The 16,024-nt window shown below is 38.1% G+C and overlaps 1 protein-coding gene across 1 annotated transcript; it reads left to right on the top strand.

Moving 5' to 3' along the window:
* Positions 1 to 1,322: 1,322 nt before the first annotated feature.
* ghitm (growth hormone inducible transmembrane protein) lies at positions 1,323 to 10,335 on the top strand. Its single transcript, XM_012854093.3, has 9 exons — positions 1,323 to 1,426; positions 2,434 to 2,595; positions 3,798 to 3,900; positions 3,992 to 4,103; positions 4,207 to 4,348; positions 4,425 to 4,533; positions 7,450 to 7,638; positions 9,463 to 9,634; positions 9,718 to 10,335. The coding sequence occupies exons 2-9, from the start codon at positions 2,464 to 2,466 to the stop codon at positions 9,803 to 9,805; spliced, it is 1,047 nt and encodes a 348-aa protein (XP_012709547.2). The 5' UTR covers positions 1,323 to 1,426; positions 2,434 to 2,463; the 3' UTR covers positions 9,806 to 10,335.
* Positions 10,336 to 16,024: the final 5,689 nt, after the last annotated feature.

Raw genomic sequence — 16,024 nt, 5'->3', positions numbered from 1 at the left:
TCTGTAGTCCACGATTTACATAACATGTAGCCTGTTGGATTTAAATTCCAGTTTTTTTCCCCAATTGATTATTTTAGTCTCAGCAAAACAAGGAGGGCTCCATCTAGTGGAGAGATTTGCACCCTGCATTATTGCGCGTTGGTTGGGGTGTAGAATAAATAAATCGTTCTTTCAGATGTTTTCTAAGTGATTTGAATTTCAAACGGTGTAATTTGAGTAAAATATTGTTGGCTGTCCCTCCGCAATCTTCTCACGGTACTTTCCTAAATATTTCTGGCTCACTCCTTCGGACAGAACAGGTGGAAACTCGTGAGAAAGGTTTGTGGTCACTCCAAGACGTTGACTGTTGTCACGCCACTTGTGATTAGGGTCATATTTGGAAGACCATATGCGGCCAAGTTTTACGTATGTCTGTGCGATATTCCTTTAATACTTCTGCATATTGTTTATTCCATCGTGCACATGCATTGCCATCTGTCATGATGCAAAACACCTCACATAATGTTGTTTTGTAACTATATTTCAGCATGACTTTCAAAAACTGTTACAAAAGTTTCACCGAGGGTACTTTATCCATAGTAAAATGATGAGCATAAACATGCTTTATTTTTGTTGCTTTGCCTTTTGTTTACTTGTTGTTTGTTTGTTTAATGCAGATATAAACTGCGTAACAGCAAAACTAGATTTTTATGTTGGCCGAATAAAATACCGACTCTGGGCAGACCTTTTTCAAAGTGAACCTGGACTTTAAATTTTTTTATTGGAAATGAAATGCATAACATTGTTCCCTCCAACACACAGTGTGCCATAAGAATGTTACTTTTTCTGATATTTTTCCATTTACTTTGTAGGTAATAATAATAATAATAATAATAATAATAATAATAATAATAATAATAATAATAATAATAATAATAATAAATCTACTAGGTAAAGTCGTTTTGTAATCCAAGGTTGTGTGTTGACTCACTGCTTGAAAAACGAGACGTGGTCTGAACGTATGTGTGTGCGATTGAGCGAATGTAGCTATAATGTAAACCTCTGAGTGGTCAGTGTGACTAGAAAACTGCTATTTAAATACAGTCCGTTTACTATTTTACATGAATATATTACCTAAAATTGTGGGCTCGTTGTTGTAACAATCTGATTTCTGTCCCTCTTGAATACATATCAATTATTTCAGATTTAAGAAAAAATAGAGGACCGGTCGTGCTATTAAAGCGTTCAATTATTTTTCACAACCTTGTTTCATATCCTAATATTCTCCCCTTTAAGAATTTTGAACTACATTTCTTGTCTAGTCTGTCGCTCGGTGATGACGCAGAATCTAGAATCTTCCGGAAGATCTATCAGCGCGTTGCAAAACAGTTGCGTCAGAAACTTGCGCAGCTCTAACTCGAAAGGTGAACGTCGGACGTTTCTCTCGGTAAGGAGCGTTAATGCGCTGTCTAAACATTAGTTAAAACATTAAGATATGTTTCTCTGTGTGTTAAGTAGTTTATTTAGTTCCACCATTGCAATTCTGTTAATCTCAGAAATGTTTCAGGCATCCCCATACGCAGTTAAACGTTGCTACTTAACCTTAGCTAGCTGACTGAGATAAGTACCGTAATTTGCTCTGGCGTTGCGAGTTATTTTGTTTTTCATTTATCGGGGAATATTATCGTAATTAGGTATGGGTTTGTTGCAGTCATTTGAACTTGAGGTTCGAGAAGACAGTGACTTTCGTTAGATTTCCCCCCCCCCTGAAAATAACATGCTAGTTTGTTATTTAATGTTGTCAAATACGTAAGAATCAACTGATTTGTTACGTTAACACGTGTTTCCAGGCTTGCAAAATGTGCTGATCTTTGTATAGTTTGTATAGATTCTGTTTTTTTACCCCCTCGGAAAACAGCTTTTAATCTCTTTATACTTAGAAATTGCTTTAACAATCGTGACAGTTCGAAAATGCAGCTTATCAACTACTGGGGTATTTTTTTCTATGTTTGTGAGTTTATTTTTTTTTAAAGAAACATTTCTTAAACACAACAAACAGATATTTTTTGGGGTTCGACAAGCAAACTCCATGTCTAAATAGAGCATGGACATTTGCAGAGCTCTTTTTATCCAGATCGCTATGACACAAATCCTGCACAATGGGTATAATAGATGAGCAGACTTAAAACGAGAGAGAGAATTAGAATTATTTATTTATAATTACAACTATAAAGAAATCATATGAAATAAAAAAAAATCAAAGACAATAAAATTCTAAAAACGTAAAAATAATACGTAGTAAACATAGAAATGCAAAGATTATTTGTGATTGTAAAATAAAGACAAACGTTATCAAATGCATAAAATATAAAACCTGTTAAGGTTGTTTAATCAAAAACATGTAAAATACAACTACATTTTTATTAAAACTGTAAATCTTTGTGTACCTTTCAGGTCATTAAAGGTTAGAACAAAATTCCAATCATGTTGGTGGCGAGGCTGACGTGCCTGAGGAGTCTCCCGTTGGTCGGGCTCCGTCCTGTTCTGTCACAGGGTTCCTCAGCCCTGAGAACGCCCACCTTGAAGGCCTGCCCACCTATGCTCAGGCCTCAGCAGGTATTGTAAAGCTTTTAATCTCTTGGTTGGTAAACATTTCTGTCCAATGTCCCTCTATCTTCCTTGTTTGCTGTTTTTGATGTTTTAATATTTGAAGGATAAGGTGACACAACCCTGCTAATATTATATCACATTGTGATTTATTTTATGGGTTTTGCATCTTACTGGTTAGGTGAGTCAATTATCATTTTTATTTTATTTTTAAGTCAACCTGCTGCCCAGTTAGTTTTACAATATCAAACACTTGAGGACTCGTTTTTTCTCCAAAAGCCCATAATATAGTAACTTGCAAATATTTCACACCCCTTAAACTTTTTTTGTTTTTGTTTTGTTAAAACCATAACCTTTCATGTTATTGGGATGTGACGTAAATGTGCGCATAGTTGTGAAGTGAAAGGAAAACAACACACAGTTTTCATAATTCTAATTATTTAATTTTAAATTAAACTTTTTTGTAAGGTAGTCTGATAGTCAATAGTGAACGTCATGTGACGCGATGGCAACGGCATCATGCTACTGAAATGCTGTTATCCAAAAGGAGACCACATGACATAATACTGTTATTTCTTAAATTAGAAAGATCTTTTTTCATTCAAAATAAATATATTTGAGTTTAAAAACTGTCTCGTCAAAACTCTTAGAGTGGAAGCAATCAATAATCACTCAGCCTTCAGAGTTAGGGAGACCTCCCTTCTCAGTTTAAACTCAGTCAGATTTTAAATTTTAAAGTAGTTTAACCAGAAATATTTTGAAAAAATAAGACCCGTTTCAAACCAATACACAATCTGTTGACTGATTTAAAAGATATTTACCAGCCTTTAGCATAATAAGCATTGTCAATCTGTTATCATTATAGCATGTGCTATTTCAATATTTATAAAAGGTTTGAAGCCATTATGAACTTTCATACGCAGCTTTATTTCCATGACACGTACGGCGAGTTTTTTAAGTGTTAAAGTCTACAGGTGGAGATGTTTTTACAGTCAGTCAATTTACTTTGAGAACATTTTCTTTGCAGTTTATAGTTGCATGAATAGTGTCGATATTGAGATAACCAAGTTGCTACGCAGACATAAAATGAGATGCTTTGCTGTTAATATCTATTTGTTCACATAAAAAATGAAAGTTGACAGTTACATTTCAGATACAAAGACCTGTAAGTGCTTCTTTTTATTAAATAAATTAAATTTTTATGTCTAAAGGGATATTCCTCAAAAGCCAGATTTGGATTCCGCCGTGCAAAAACCAGCAGGGAGCAGCTGAAAGAAGTAGCTTTTGAACCAGCAACTGACACGGCCATCAAAAGTAACTGCTTCACACAAATATAAATTATTATTGAAAATGGCACCACGTTATTGAAAAATATATATGAAGTTGTTAATGTGTTGTTTGCTAGTTGACAGCATGGGAAGAATGATCCTTGCTGGAGGTGCAGTGGTGGGCCTTGGAGCTCTTTGCTATTATGGTCTTGGCATGTCCAGTGAAATCGGCGCCATTGAGAAATCAATGTGAGTAACGAGAAAGTTTATGAACAGATATAATTTGTTTTCTCTGTAGCACATTTCAAATTCTGTACAATATGATCTAATGGTTATTTTTCTCTTAATTCAGGATCTGGCCTCAATATGTGAAGGACAGAATCCATTCCACCTACATGTACTTTGCAGGCAGCATTGGCCTGACGGCTCTGTCGGCTGTGGCTGTTAGCAGGACCCCAGCACTGATGGGCCTGATGATGAGGGGGTCCTGGCTGGTGGGTTTTAAAGCAGAGATAAATTTAGTCCATTTTAATTTTAAGTTGAATTTATTGACTGTTCTTTATTTTCTAGGCAATTGGAGCAACTTTCGCAGCGATGATTGGAGCAGGGATGCTGGTCCGGTCCATTTCATATGAGCACAGCCCATTGCCCAAACACCTTGCTTGGATGCTCCATGCAGGTTTGTAAACAAAGTATGTTGTTTTCTTAAAGGTTTTGAGAACTTCAGAAGTTTTGTTTTTTCACAAACATTGGTGCTGTCTTTTTGTTGGAGCTTTTTTAGATGTTTATGTGAACCAAAAGTTTGAAAGGCTTTCATTAGCTACCTTTACATAGACAAAAGTAGTCGGAATAAAGGGCCGATCTGAGTAAAAATGCGTCACATAAACACGCCCATCGGAATATTGTGATCGTATCAATCGGAATGGAATTGTAATCCAAACGAGAGGGGTGGTTAATGCCGATTGATGATCCGATCAACGTGCATGGAAACGCTTGTCAGGATTAAGTTATTCCGAATGTAGCAAACTGACCGGAGTGCGCATGTGCGGCAAACTTAAACGTGCCGTATTTACGTGTTTTTTCGTGGCAGAAATGCGTCGGGAAGCAAAACTGTCAGGGCTCCCGATATAACCTTTCTATTCAAAACATTAAGAGCTCAAAATTATTATTTATTCAGTCATGACTCAACCGTAACTAAAATCTTGTCCAAGTCCAGCCTGGGAGCTCAGAAGAAAAAAAAACTTGTATAATACTGCTTTGTTTACTATTCTCTGTAACTCATCAAAGACGGCAGTTCTTTTTTTTTTTATTTTTGGGAAATTTGATAACTGCGCATGTCAGAGTGGTTCTATTCTGAATAAAGCCAGGCGAATATAAAGGATTAATTGATTGTGTGCCCATATAAATGGTACAAACCTCTTATTATTTTGGTTTTTAATCTGAATACATTTCAATCTGATTGTGAATTATTAAATATTGTGCATGTAAACATAGCCAATGAGCGATACAATAGGTTTATGCAAAGCCTCAGAAGGTTCTGAATGGGGTTAAGTTGTCCTTAACTGACTGTAAAGTCAGTTTCGTGACTATTGACCTATAATTCCAATGGTTTGGTCCCAAAAGGCCACAGAACTCACGGTAGCACTTTTAGACACTTGCCTGTGTCCAAAAGTCATCATCTTGCCATGTGTGCAAAAATGCACACAACTGCCTGCTACCATTTTTGAGCAAGCACTGCATTGTTGGTGATCTAATTAGAAAATTTGCTTGGCACTTGACTGTCTTAGGTGTCCTTAAGCTTTGTTTGCAGCAATTCAACACTTCTTCTTGGTGAAGACTGATTTGGATACAGTCTTATATTAATGGAAAACATTTAGAAGAAAAAAACATTCCCCTTGAAGTCATTATGATACAAAGCACCCATTCGGATTTTCAAATTCACTCAGAATGAATTATTAGTTGCCTTGTCCTCTGTAACACTTTCACAGAGTTGCTTTAAAATGATGGTGGCCTGCACTTTTCGTGGCAGATTTTAAAGGGGACATATTGTGCTTGTTAATGCCTTTTCACATTTAAATCATTCAGTTGTGGACTATATGAGGTGGAACTGCAACACTTTGGTTTGAATTCCTTGTTAAGTTGACCCACAGCCGTCTTTTGTCCCTGTTTTGAGGTGCACCTCACAGCAACTTGTTTTGGTCCTGTCTCTTTCTAAAGGAGGCACTTCACACCCTGCCCCCCCCTTCAGCTTGAAGAGCGTTCCACTTCAACCCGTTTGGCCGTTTTTGTACTTTGCTGGGAAACAGTGTAAGGAATTGTGTGCGTTAGTTCACCCAAGAACCAAACATTTTCACTTATCTACTTGTAGCCTCGGCATCCTTGAGCTGGGACAACAAAATTACGGCGAGGAAAAATAAAAACGGCGGATTTGCGAAACTGTTAGTCCGGAAGTTCATGACCTTGTTCAGCAGTTCCGCAGCAAATGCTGTCAAGTAGTTGTTCAAAATACGTAATATAGAATAGAGAAAACTGAATAAATTTAAAAATATGACCCAAACAGAATCTAAAATAATCTATGCAGCACCTTGATAGATTAAATTCAGCTTTCCTTTACTCCTAGAGATTCCAAGTTCCAAAAAACAAAACTTTCCATTAAAGGCCGTGGGTGTTCAAACTAATTTAACTATATATTCTATCTGTCAAGAGAAAAAAAATAAATAAATAGAACTTATGATTTACAAAATTTGACAAATTGCCACAACAAAATGTACTTGAGGGCTAAAAAGTTTTTTTTTCTTGATATGCCCCCTTTAAATAAGATGTAAATGTTTTTTGTGTTAAAGATTATCTTCATCCACTCTAAGTAACTTTATAATTCATTCAATTTCATAATTGTTAACCTATTTTCAACAAAAATTACCACAATGAAAACAAAAGCAGCAAAGTTTGTGAAAATCAGGTTTCCTTGAAACCTTTGGCCTCGACTGTACGTTGTAATTTCTGGTATGTAGTTGCATTATATGAACGCTAGAGGGCAGTAAAATATTACAACTATTAAATGTTGTTGTTTTTTTAACCTTCACAGTTCAGTTTACTCTAGGGTGTGTGCTGAAATGAGATTCTAACTGTATGATCACCATGTTTAAAAGCAGTAAGGATCCATTGTATTACTGTATTTACAAAAAATAAACATATAAAATCGCAAACTTGAAATAATTGATCTTGGTTAAAACAGAAAACAAATCATATTTATACTGTTGTTTAACTACTAAAATACAATTAATACAGCTATAGTAAATTTATCTATAATATTTATTTATTCTTGCTATTATTTTGATACATGGGCTAGAGCCAAATTATAGAATATATCACCAACTAAATTTAGTAAGTAGTTTTCATTTTCTTAAAGCAGAATATTGTCTTTTCGTGCCGTTCTGCACCTAATAGAATAACACAAGCAAGACAAACGGATATTAGTTGGTTAACTAGCCTGCTCAGGTAGACCCACCCATGTAACATGTGGTAAAAATTTATTTTGATGCTGCTGTTTGTAATTCTCATTTGGTCACTTTCTTTTCTTTATTTTGCTGATAAGGTGTGATGGGTGCCGTCATCGCTCCACTAACTCTGCTGGGAGGACCTCTGATGATCAGGGCTGCCTGGTACACTGCAGGCATTGTGGGAGGTCTGTCCACTGTGGCCATGTGCGCGCCGAGTGAGAAGTTCCTCAACATGGGAGGGCCTCTTGCTGTCGGCTTTGGAGTGGTATTTGCCTCCTCTATTGGTTAGTAGAGTTAAAATGTCTCTCTCTCACACAGATGAGGTTTATAATGGTAACTAAAATTTAGTGAGTTAAGCTTGTTGCCTTTTGTAATTCTTGCTGCGAGTAGCAGCCATCACGAACACAGAAGTCGGATACCATCCTGTTGCACAGAGTTCCCGACTCGTAATACCGAGTTTCTAGTTAAATTTTGCGACCCAGTGATCGAGAATTCTGACTACCGAGGACTAATGGAACGCACTATTACCTGCTCGGTATGCAGTCAAGTTCTCCAGAGTCCTGCTAATGACCTGCTTATTTGACTCAGGTGTGTTGAAGCAGAGTAACAAATAAAAGTTGCAGGAAGCTGGCCTTTGAGGACCGGAATTGAAGGCCACTGTTCTAGGGTCAGGTAAACTGGCTAATATGAAGAGTAACTATTATACCCCTTGGTTTGTGTAACTAAGCTGCCCGTACGTCCACTTGGTTAAATGTAACAAACTATTTGATAATCTAAATACAGTCATTAGCTCTGCACCTTCACAAAGTACGTCGAATCAAATCGAGCTGACCAAACATTGTGTTGTTCGGAACGGTAACGAGATTTAATGTGCAGACAAGGGGTGTGCAAAATAATCGTCATGACGATGCATCGCGATTCTAATTTTTGCGATCTACTGCATCGATTCTTGACGCCAAGTATCGATTATTAGTTTAAAAAAATTAATAAATAAAATTGCATGAATGGTTGGCGAACATCAAAACAAGTGGAATACAACTTCATTGGTTTAAAGGACCACTGAGGCCATGTAAACGGCACTGATTATCCTTATTTTGTTATTTTAAAATTTATAAATCCTAAGCACTTTTTGTCAGTGTGTCCACTCCAGTAACAGTAATATTTGTTTTCATGGGAATACCTCCAAAAGTCATTTCAATGCATACAGCTATGTATGAATTCAGTTTCTTTCAGTTATGTATCAATTAAAGACACTATCCAGATCATACACAGCCTGTCAGCCACTGGTAATGGCTGTATTTTTAGTGAAAATATCACAATGCATTGCGATGCATCGCAATAATTCAAGTATCGTGATGCATCGTGATTCGAATCGAATCGGGACTTCTTTGGCAATACCCACCCCTAGTGCAGACACCCTGATTTTATTTTTGTTTAATCTTGTATTCAATAAATGACGGTTAACATAGTTTTTGAAATAGTTAACCTGCACTTACAATGCTTTGCAATAGTATTTGCAGAGATTTTATGTGATGGATAAACATAATCGTTAAGGGAAAGGAAACTGATACATGACGTTCCAAATCTAAACTTTTCTTCAGTCCCTCTAAACATACAGCCATTGTAGCTCTGGCTGTATGTTTGGGGTTGTTGTTCTACTAGAAGGTGAACCGTCTGAGTCTTGATTAATTAGCTCCTTTCACAGAATCTGGCACGTCCCACAGCTTTATGCTGTGCCACCACGGGGATGGTGTTTAGAATGTGATGTGCTGTGTTGATTTTTCACCACACGTCGCATTTTGTATATGCAAGAAAGTTCAGTTTTGGTCTCATCTAACAAGATCACCTTCTCCCACTTGTTTACTATGCATGCTATATGACTTGTGACTGCAAACATTTCATAAGGGCCACATTTTTTTGGGTGTGTTTGTGCATAACTAATAGTTGCCCTGGCAATAGATTCTCCTGTCAAATCTCTGAAATACTTTTGCAAGACCCCGTATGTACAACAGTTATGTTGTCTGGCGTAAAACTTGTAAGTTCTCAGTGATCATTTCAGAAGCAGAGCGACGTTTCAACATGTTTATTTTTTATTTTTTTCCCCTCAGGGTCCATGTTTCTGCCACCCACCTCGGCCTTCGGAGCAGGCTTGTATTCTGTTGCCGTCTACGGAGGCCTAGTTCTGTTCAGCATGTTCCTCCTCTACGACACGCAAAAGGTCATTAAGAGGGCGGAGACACACCCACTGTACGCCACACAGAAATATGACCCCATAAACGCGTAAGTAATTCCTTTTTGTTTCCCTGCAGAGTACACTTTGTAACGTGTTACGTGCGGATCTCATGTTTGGATTAACCCAACAGGTGTATGGGGATTTACATGGACACGCTGAACATTTTCATGAGGCTGGTGATGATTCTGGCAGGCGGCGGCGGTGGCAAGAGGAAGTAAACATCCGCTCAAGTTTTGCTTTTGTCCACAGATCTAAACAAAGGTTCCAGTCTGCATACGAGTATTATCCTTTAAATACAAGTTATTTGTGGCTGGTAGATGATAATAAAAGCTTTGGAAGCATTTTGAAGATGGGAATGGGACTGAGTTGCCTGTTGGCAGTAAAAATCCAGAAGGGAATTTTATGCATTTTGATCACACCCTGAGACGGCGCTCTTTTCTAGATTGTTGAACGTTTGTTTATTCTGGGAGATCTGTTAAATCTGTCAGTGTAATATTGATGAGCTGCTTTTGTATCATACTTTGTTTTCTATTTATTTTTGCTGACAAACTTCAAATATACTTTAGCAGAACTACCGCATGTCAACCAACTTGATTCCACATCAGTGGAAGAATGACTGACTGCTGTATGTTTCTGATTAAACATTCACTGTTATGTCACTTCAGTTAGGGGGGCGAACAGGTGACATTTGTTCATATGTTCAGTTTGAAGTTATTTCAACACCAATTAATAAACAGTTTAAAAATAACCGTTCTGCAGGATGTTTCTGTTTTATTCTTTGTTGATTCTTTTGAAGTAATGTTCAAACAAGGCATGGGGTGAAAATTAATAGCTTGCATACACTAAACCTTTTCACAAAAGCATTGTCACAAATCTCAGTAATATAAACTGGATTGTAGGTTTTACTATAGCTTTACAGTTTAATTTATGCTTCAGTTGCTTCCTAGGATACTGATTTGATATAGAATAGATTTTTAAATATAGGGTAACTAAAATAGTTGTTTATTTCAAATAAAGCAAATAATTCTATTTACGAGCACAACTAAATCATATCTCTTTATTAATTATAAAAGCTATTGAAGTGGTCTTATGATGGAGCCCTGAGGAATTCAAGGCTACTGGTACCATGTAGTAGCCAATGCTGTATAACAACAAAAAACATACCTGCTAATAACTTAATTATTTCTGAATATTTTAACCGAGCAGATTGCATCAAATCTTGACAAGCAGCATTCACTCCTGAAAGAGTGCAGAGCCACAGTGGACAATCATCTGCATTTATCGATGGCTTTGCAGCAATCCCTCAAGCGTGAAACAGCCGTGAAGCGGAAAACTCCCTTTTTACAGGAAGAAAAAAACTCCAAGAGAACCAGAGTCGGTGTGAACGGTCATCTGTGATAACTGACTGGGGGTTTGAGAATGCAGAGGCACAGAAGCACACATTGATCCAGGAATCCTTTCTGTGTAATATGGTAATGGCAGATCTGCCCCTCTGGATGGTGTCACTGCTAACAACGCCAGACCAGATGTACCTACTATGAAGAGACAGAGAGAACATAAAGTCAAAAGTTGAAATAAACAATGCCAATTGAAGAACAGTAGGAGAACTCAGCAGAGTGAGAGAAATAGACCCTGATGTCTTCCAGCACTCTAAGCATGTTGCAGCATAACTACAGAGATAGCTCTGGGTAAACTAAGCCACTAAATATAAGCTTTGTCAAAAAGGAAAGTTTTAAGCATACCGTATTTTTCAAACCATAAGGCGCACCATCTATTTTGGAGAAAAATTTAAGGATTTTAAGTGCGCCTTATAGTCTGAAAAGTACGGTAGTCTTAAAAGTAGACAGGGTGTCTGCCTCACAGACTAAAACTGGGAGTTGGCTCCACAGGAGGGGAGCCTGATAACTGAAAGGACAGGTTTTGTACTCGCCACCTGATCCTGACAAAAATAATTGTCATAAATAATTATATATTTATATTCCCCAGAATATACGTGATACAGATGGGGGGGCCTTTTTATTTATATATAGGCAGGCCTATATATTTAAATATATAGGCCTGCCTACCATATTTAATAAAGTCAAATACAATTAGAAATCCATCTAGAGATGTACTTTCTGCAGAGCAAATCTGCCCTGGCACATACAGGCAACCAGCTTCTCTGTGTGTTTTGTCACAGGACACGTGACAAAACGCACACACAAAAACAATTGAATTCAATGAAAAATCCCTTTTAGATTTTGCAGGTAATTATTTGACATGTTATGTTTGGAAACGTGTTTATGAAAAGGTGTTCAGTTTCTTAAAAATCTAGACATTTGAAACCTCTTGATGGACTCTGATATCGTTCGACAACCTGCAAACCCCAATTTTACAATTAATCTCTGATCTCCTGTGGTTTCTTTCTTAACTCCCCGCTGCTGCCAACTAATCTGAGAGATAAATACTTGGTTGTTTTAACATTTGTCATCCACACTCTTTGCTGCTTGTGCCAGACTGATTGACCATCAGGGGTCCACCCTGCAGCCCGCTTCCCCACAAACAAGTCAGTGTGAAGCGGCAGATGACAAAGGCTTAGTGTAGTAATCCTCTTGTCCACCAGCTGGCTGCTCCTCTAAAATTAAACCGTCGAACCAGGGCACTTGCAGCAGATGCTAACATCTGTAAATGTACAGGTGTTTGGAAGAGGCGCGGGCACGGGGAGCGTGCAGCTGCCAAGGACTCGTTTTAAACCCGCTTAGATCATGTGATCATGGTTTGGGAATGATTCAAGTACCATGTAGAAAAACAACCTAATGTCAGCGATGAAAAGGGGGAAGTGGTGTGATTTGGGATGGAAATGCCTGTCTTTCAGGGATTTATTTTTTTATTATTATTTATATATATATTATTCAGTAATGTAATATTTAATTTGGTTCCAAGGTTTTTTGGTGTCCGCTTGTCTTTGTTGGGAGACAGAAATTTTAAAACAATCCTAAAGAAAGAGCAGGATCTGAAACCTTTGCCATCCTGATTCTTTTAGACTAGAGTTGAAAAATTTTGTACAAATGACACAGTGTTTGTGTGTTTGTCTTTTAGATGATTCCCAACACTTTTAGTGAATTTTACATACTGTTATTTTGGTTAATGTTACAAAAGAATAGCAGAACGTTGAATATGTCCTAGTCTAAACACAATTACTTTGGCTGCAAATTTAGAGAAATGGAATAGTTGAAGTAAATAAATAATATAGTCATCATTTTGTTAAGGAAGACCATTCTACAGCACAGAATAAATGATTTTTACAGGTACATTTGCAATTAGCCGGTTTATTTGTTAATTTGTGCACACTGTCCCCTTTAAATTAATATAGAACTTAAATTACTGATGATAAACTCTGAGAAGTTTCTCAGATAGAGACTCAGAATGGGGAGATGTATCTGGAGAGATAAGGATTGCTCCTATAGGGCAGGATCCTGTACAATGGTTAAATGAATTAGGGTGAGGATAACAAATAAAAGAAAGGTAGGAATAAGAGATGAGCAGAATAAATAAGCATGAGAAAGATATGGAATAAATGAGATAAGATGTGAGACAAAGAAGGTAGGGATGAAGGAAGTAAGGAGGTAAGTGGTAGAGACTCGGGATGATTGACGGAGGACGTAAAAATACAGGACGAGAGGGGTAAAGACGGAATGATGTTGGACAACAGAGGTAAGGATGAAGGATAACAGATGAAGGACCGAGGGATAATAGATCAAAGTGGTAAGGACATGGGGTAAAGAAGGTATTGATGAGGGTCCCTGGGAGTAAGATTGAGGATTGAAGGAGGTAGGGACCAACAAGGTATTCCAAAACAGTTTAAAAAACAAAAACAACTGGACTTTTTTCCGAAGTTTGAAGACGTTATGCTTCCTATCCAGAAAACTTTCTCAATTCAAAATGTCTGGAGTCGTGTGGAGCTCCAAGCTTTATGGTACAGCCCAACAAAAGCCTTGTAATGGCTTCGATAACATGCAAATTGAACTGAAACAGGTCCACCCCCTTAATAAAAGGTCGTTATTGGCCTGGCCAATAACGACCTACAAACGACTCCCCATCGCAGAGGCGTGGACCAGTTTCGGTTCAATTTACAGGCCAACAACAACCTTAATGATTCCCCATTACTAAAGGGGTGGACCTGTTTCAGTTAAATTTTTCAGTTTCAGCCGTTACAAGGCCTTTGTTAGGCAGTACTATAAAGCTTGGAGCTCCGCACTACTCCAGATATTTTGAATTGAGAAAGCTTTCTGGATAGGAAGCGAAACGTCTTCAAAGTTCGGAAAAAAGTCCAGTTGTTTTTGTTTTTTAAACTGTTTTGGAACGACCATGACCTGGATGACTGATAACCTTCACCAGCACGATCAACAAGGTAGAGACAAGTGATGCAGGACAATGCAGGAAGGATGAGGGATGAACAAGACGGGGATGAAGAACGAGAGAGGTAAATAAGAACTAAAAGAGGAGGGATAAACAGAGTCGGGAGGCTGCGGTTGAAAGAACGTGACTGATGGTGTTGAACAGGAGGGCTGAGTATAAACATTAGGCCATGTAATTAGAGCTGAGGTTGAGGTGTGACCCTGTTCCCGCACATGACGCGCAGTACGTCTAATAAAGCAGTGATTCCTCGTCATTTGGAGCTTTATTGTTCTTTTTGTGAAAGTGACCTGCCCCTCGCTTTAGGATGTAACGTTGCGTCATTCTTCTCTCTAATGGATCAGCAGCAGTCTCTCACATCTCGGCAGAGCTAACAGATGCCTTCACTTTAGGGCTAAAAAGAATCTGAACTTGACAGTACGTTAAGAAATGACTCATCTGACTGGGTCGCTGTTATCATGGCTCACACTCTTGAGGGTGTGCGTACAGCTGAACTCCTTAATGTGCATTCACCTTTAAAAGACATGACTTTGAAACGAGACGAATCAAAACGGTGAGCAATTTTATCTCATAGAAAATTGATTTTTTTCTTTCTGATACAACTTCTAAAATCCTCCCTCTAGGGGATATGTTCCTCCACCTCCTCTGTTTCATCTACTTACCAGTTAATATTCAGCTGGAGACTATTTATGTACCTGTGAATGCAGAAGGTACACACTGCACCTCAACATGAGTCAGTACGGTTCACACACTTTGCTGAGACGTCACCAAACTGTGCACTCGCTCGATTCCTACTTTCAGACAAGGTGCAAAATCGCTCCCTCTCTTCCGGCCAAGGTGAGAAACGTGGAACGAAAATAGAAAGCATGACGTTCATGGCTGTCATCAAGCACGCAGGGTGAAAAGCACCACGCTCCGACTGAAACTTTTTTTGTTATTTAATACCATTTTAAGGTAGTGATTAAAAAATTTGGTCTTTTTGGATTTTCACAATTCTATTTTTTTTTTTTTTTTTTTTTGTTGGTCACTACAAACTTGACTCGTGGGCCATGCATTTAGACTCCCTGAGCCAATTCTAGTCCTAGAACCACCTTTTGCAGCAGACATTTTTGCTGCTCTTTGCAAAATAACTCTGGCTTGATACTGTCTATGAAAATAATTGTTCCATTTAGAGCAAAAGATTTAGGCCCAGGCCATTTTTACACATGAAACGTTGGTTGCTCTCCTGCTGGAACATGAGCCTTCGGTCCAGTGTTAATGTATTCAGCTTAATCTGTCTTTCCAGTAATGAAAGTAAGGAACTTGTAAATTGGAACTCAGAAAGAAGGGTTGGTTGCCACGCATCAGAGCAGCCATCCGACGGATCCTGTACACTGCAGGGTTTATAAGATGACTGGATTCATGTGAGAGTGCTGCAGAGGCCGGCCCGCCCTCCTAGACATCACCTGCACAGAAAGGCGGAGCAAGTGGAAAAACACAGAGAAAAAAACCCCGACCTCACCTCTACAGCATCATGACACCAGCATGTTTCAGTGGTTATGGTGTGTTCAAGGTAAGGTACAGAGTTAGATTTGCAGTTCTGATCTCGTCTGAGAAGAGCACCTTCTTTCACATATTTTCATTTGCAAACTGCAAATGAGTCTTTATGATTTTCTGTTTCAATTATAGTTTTTTTTTTTAAATAAAGCCCAGGTTGTAGAGTGCATAACCAGTAGCTACATGTCAATTCTCCCTCCTGAGCTGTGGATCTTTGCACCTCTTTAAGAGTTACCATGAGCCACTCGGCTGCTTTTAGTTTTAAGCTCTCTTTGCCTGGCCTCTCAGTTTGGATGGACGGCCGGGTTTTGGCAGGTTGGTAGTTTTCAGATGCAGAATTCTGCAGTGCTCTTTGAGATCTTTAAAGCTTATAGGGTGTTATTTTAACCTACCTTCAGGGTCCTACCCTAAAACTTGACAATGACGTAAACTGCTTTTACCAGATGCAGTCTGTCAAAAATCAATACTATCCTGTCCAAAAGTAGCCATAAATTGTTGCTTTATAA

The sequence above is a fragment of the Fundulus heteroclitus genome, chromosome 10, assembly GCF_011125445.2.
Source record: "Fundulus heteroclitus isolate FHET01 chromosome 10, MU-UCD_Fhet_4.1, whole genome shotgun sequence".
NCBI lineage: Eukaryota > Metazoa > Chordata > Actinopteri > Cyprinodontiformes > Fundulidae > Fundulus > Fundulus heteroclitus.
This window is presented reverse-complemented; position numbering and strand designations above follow the sequence as displayed.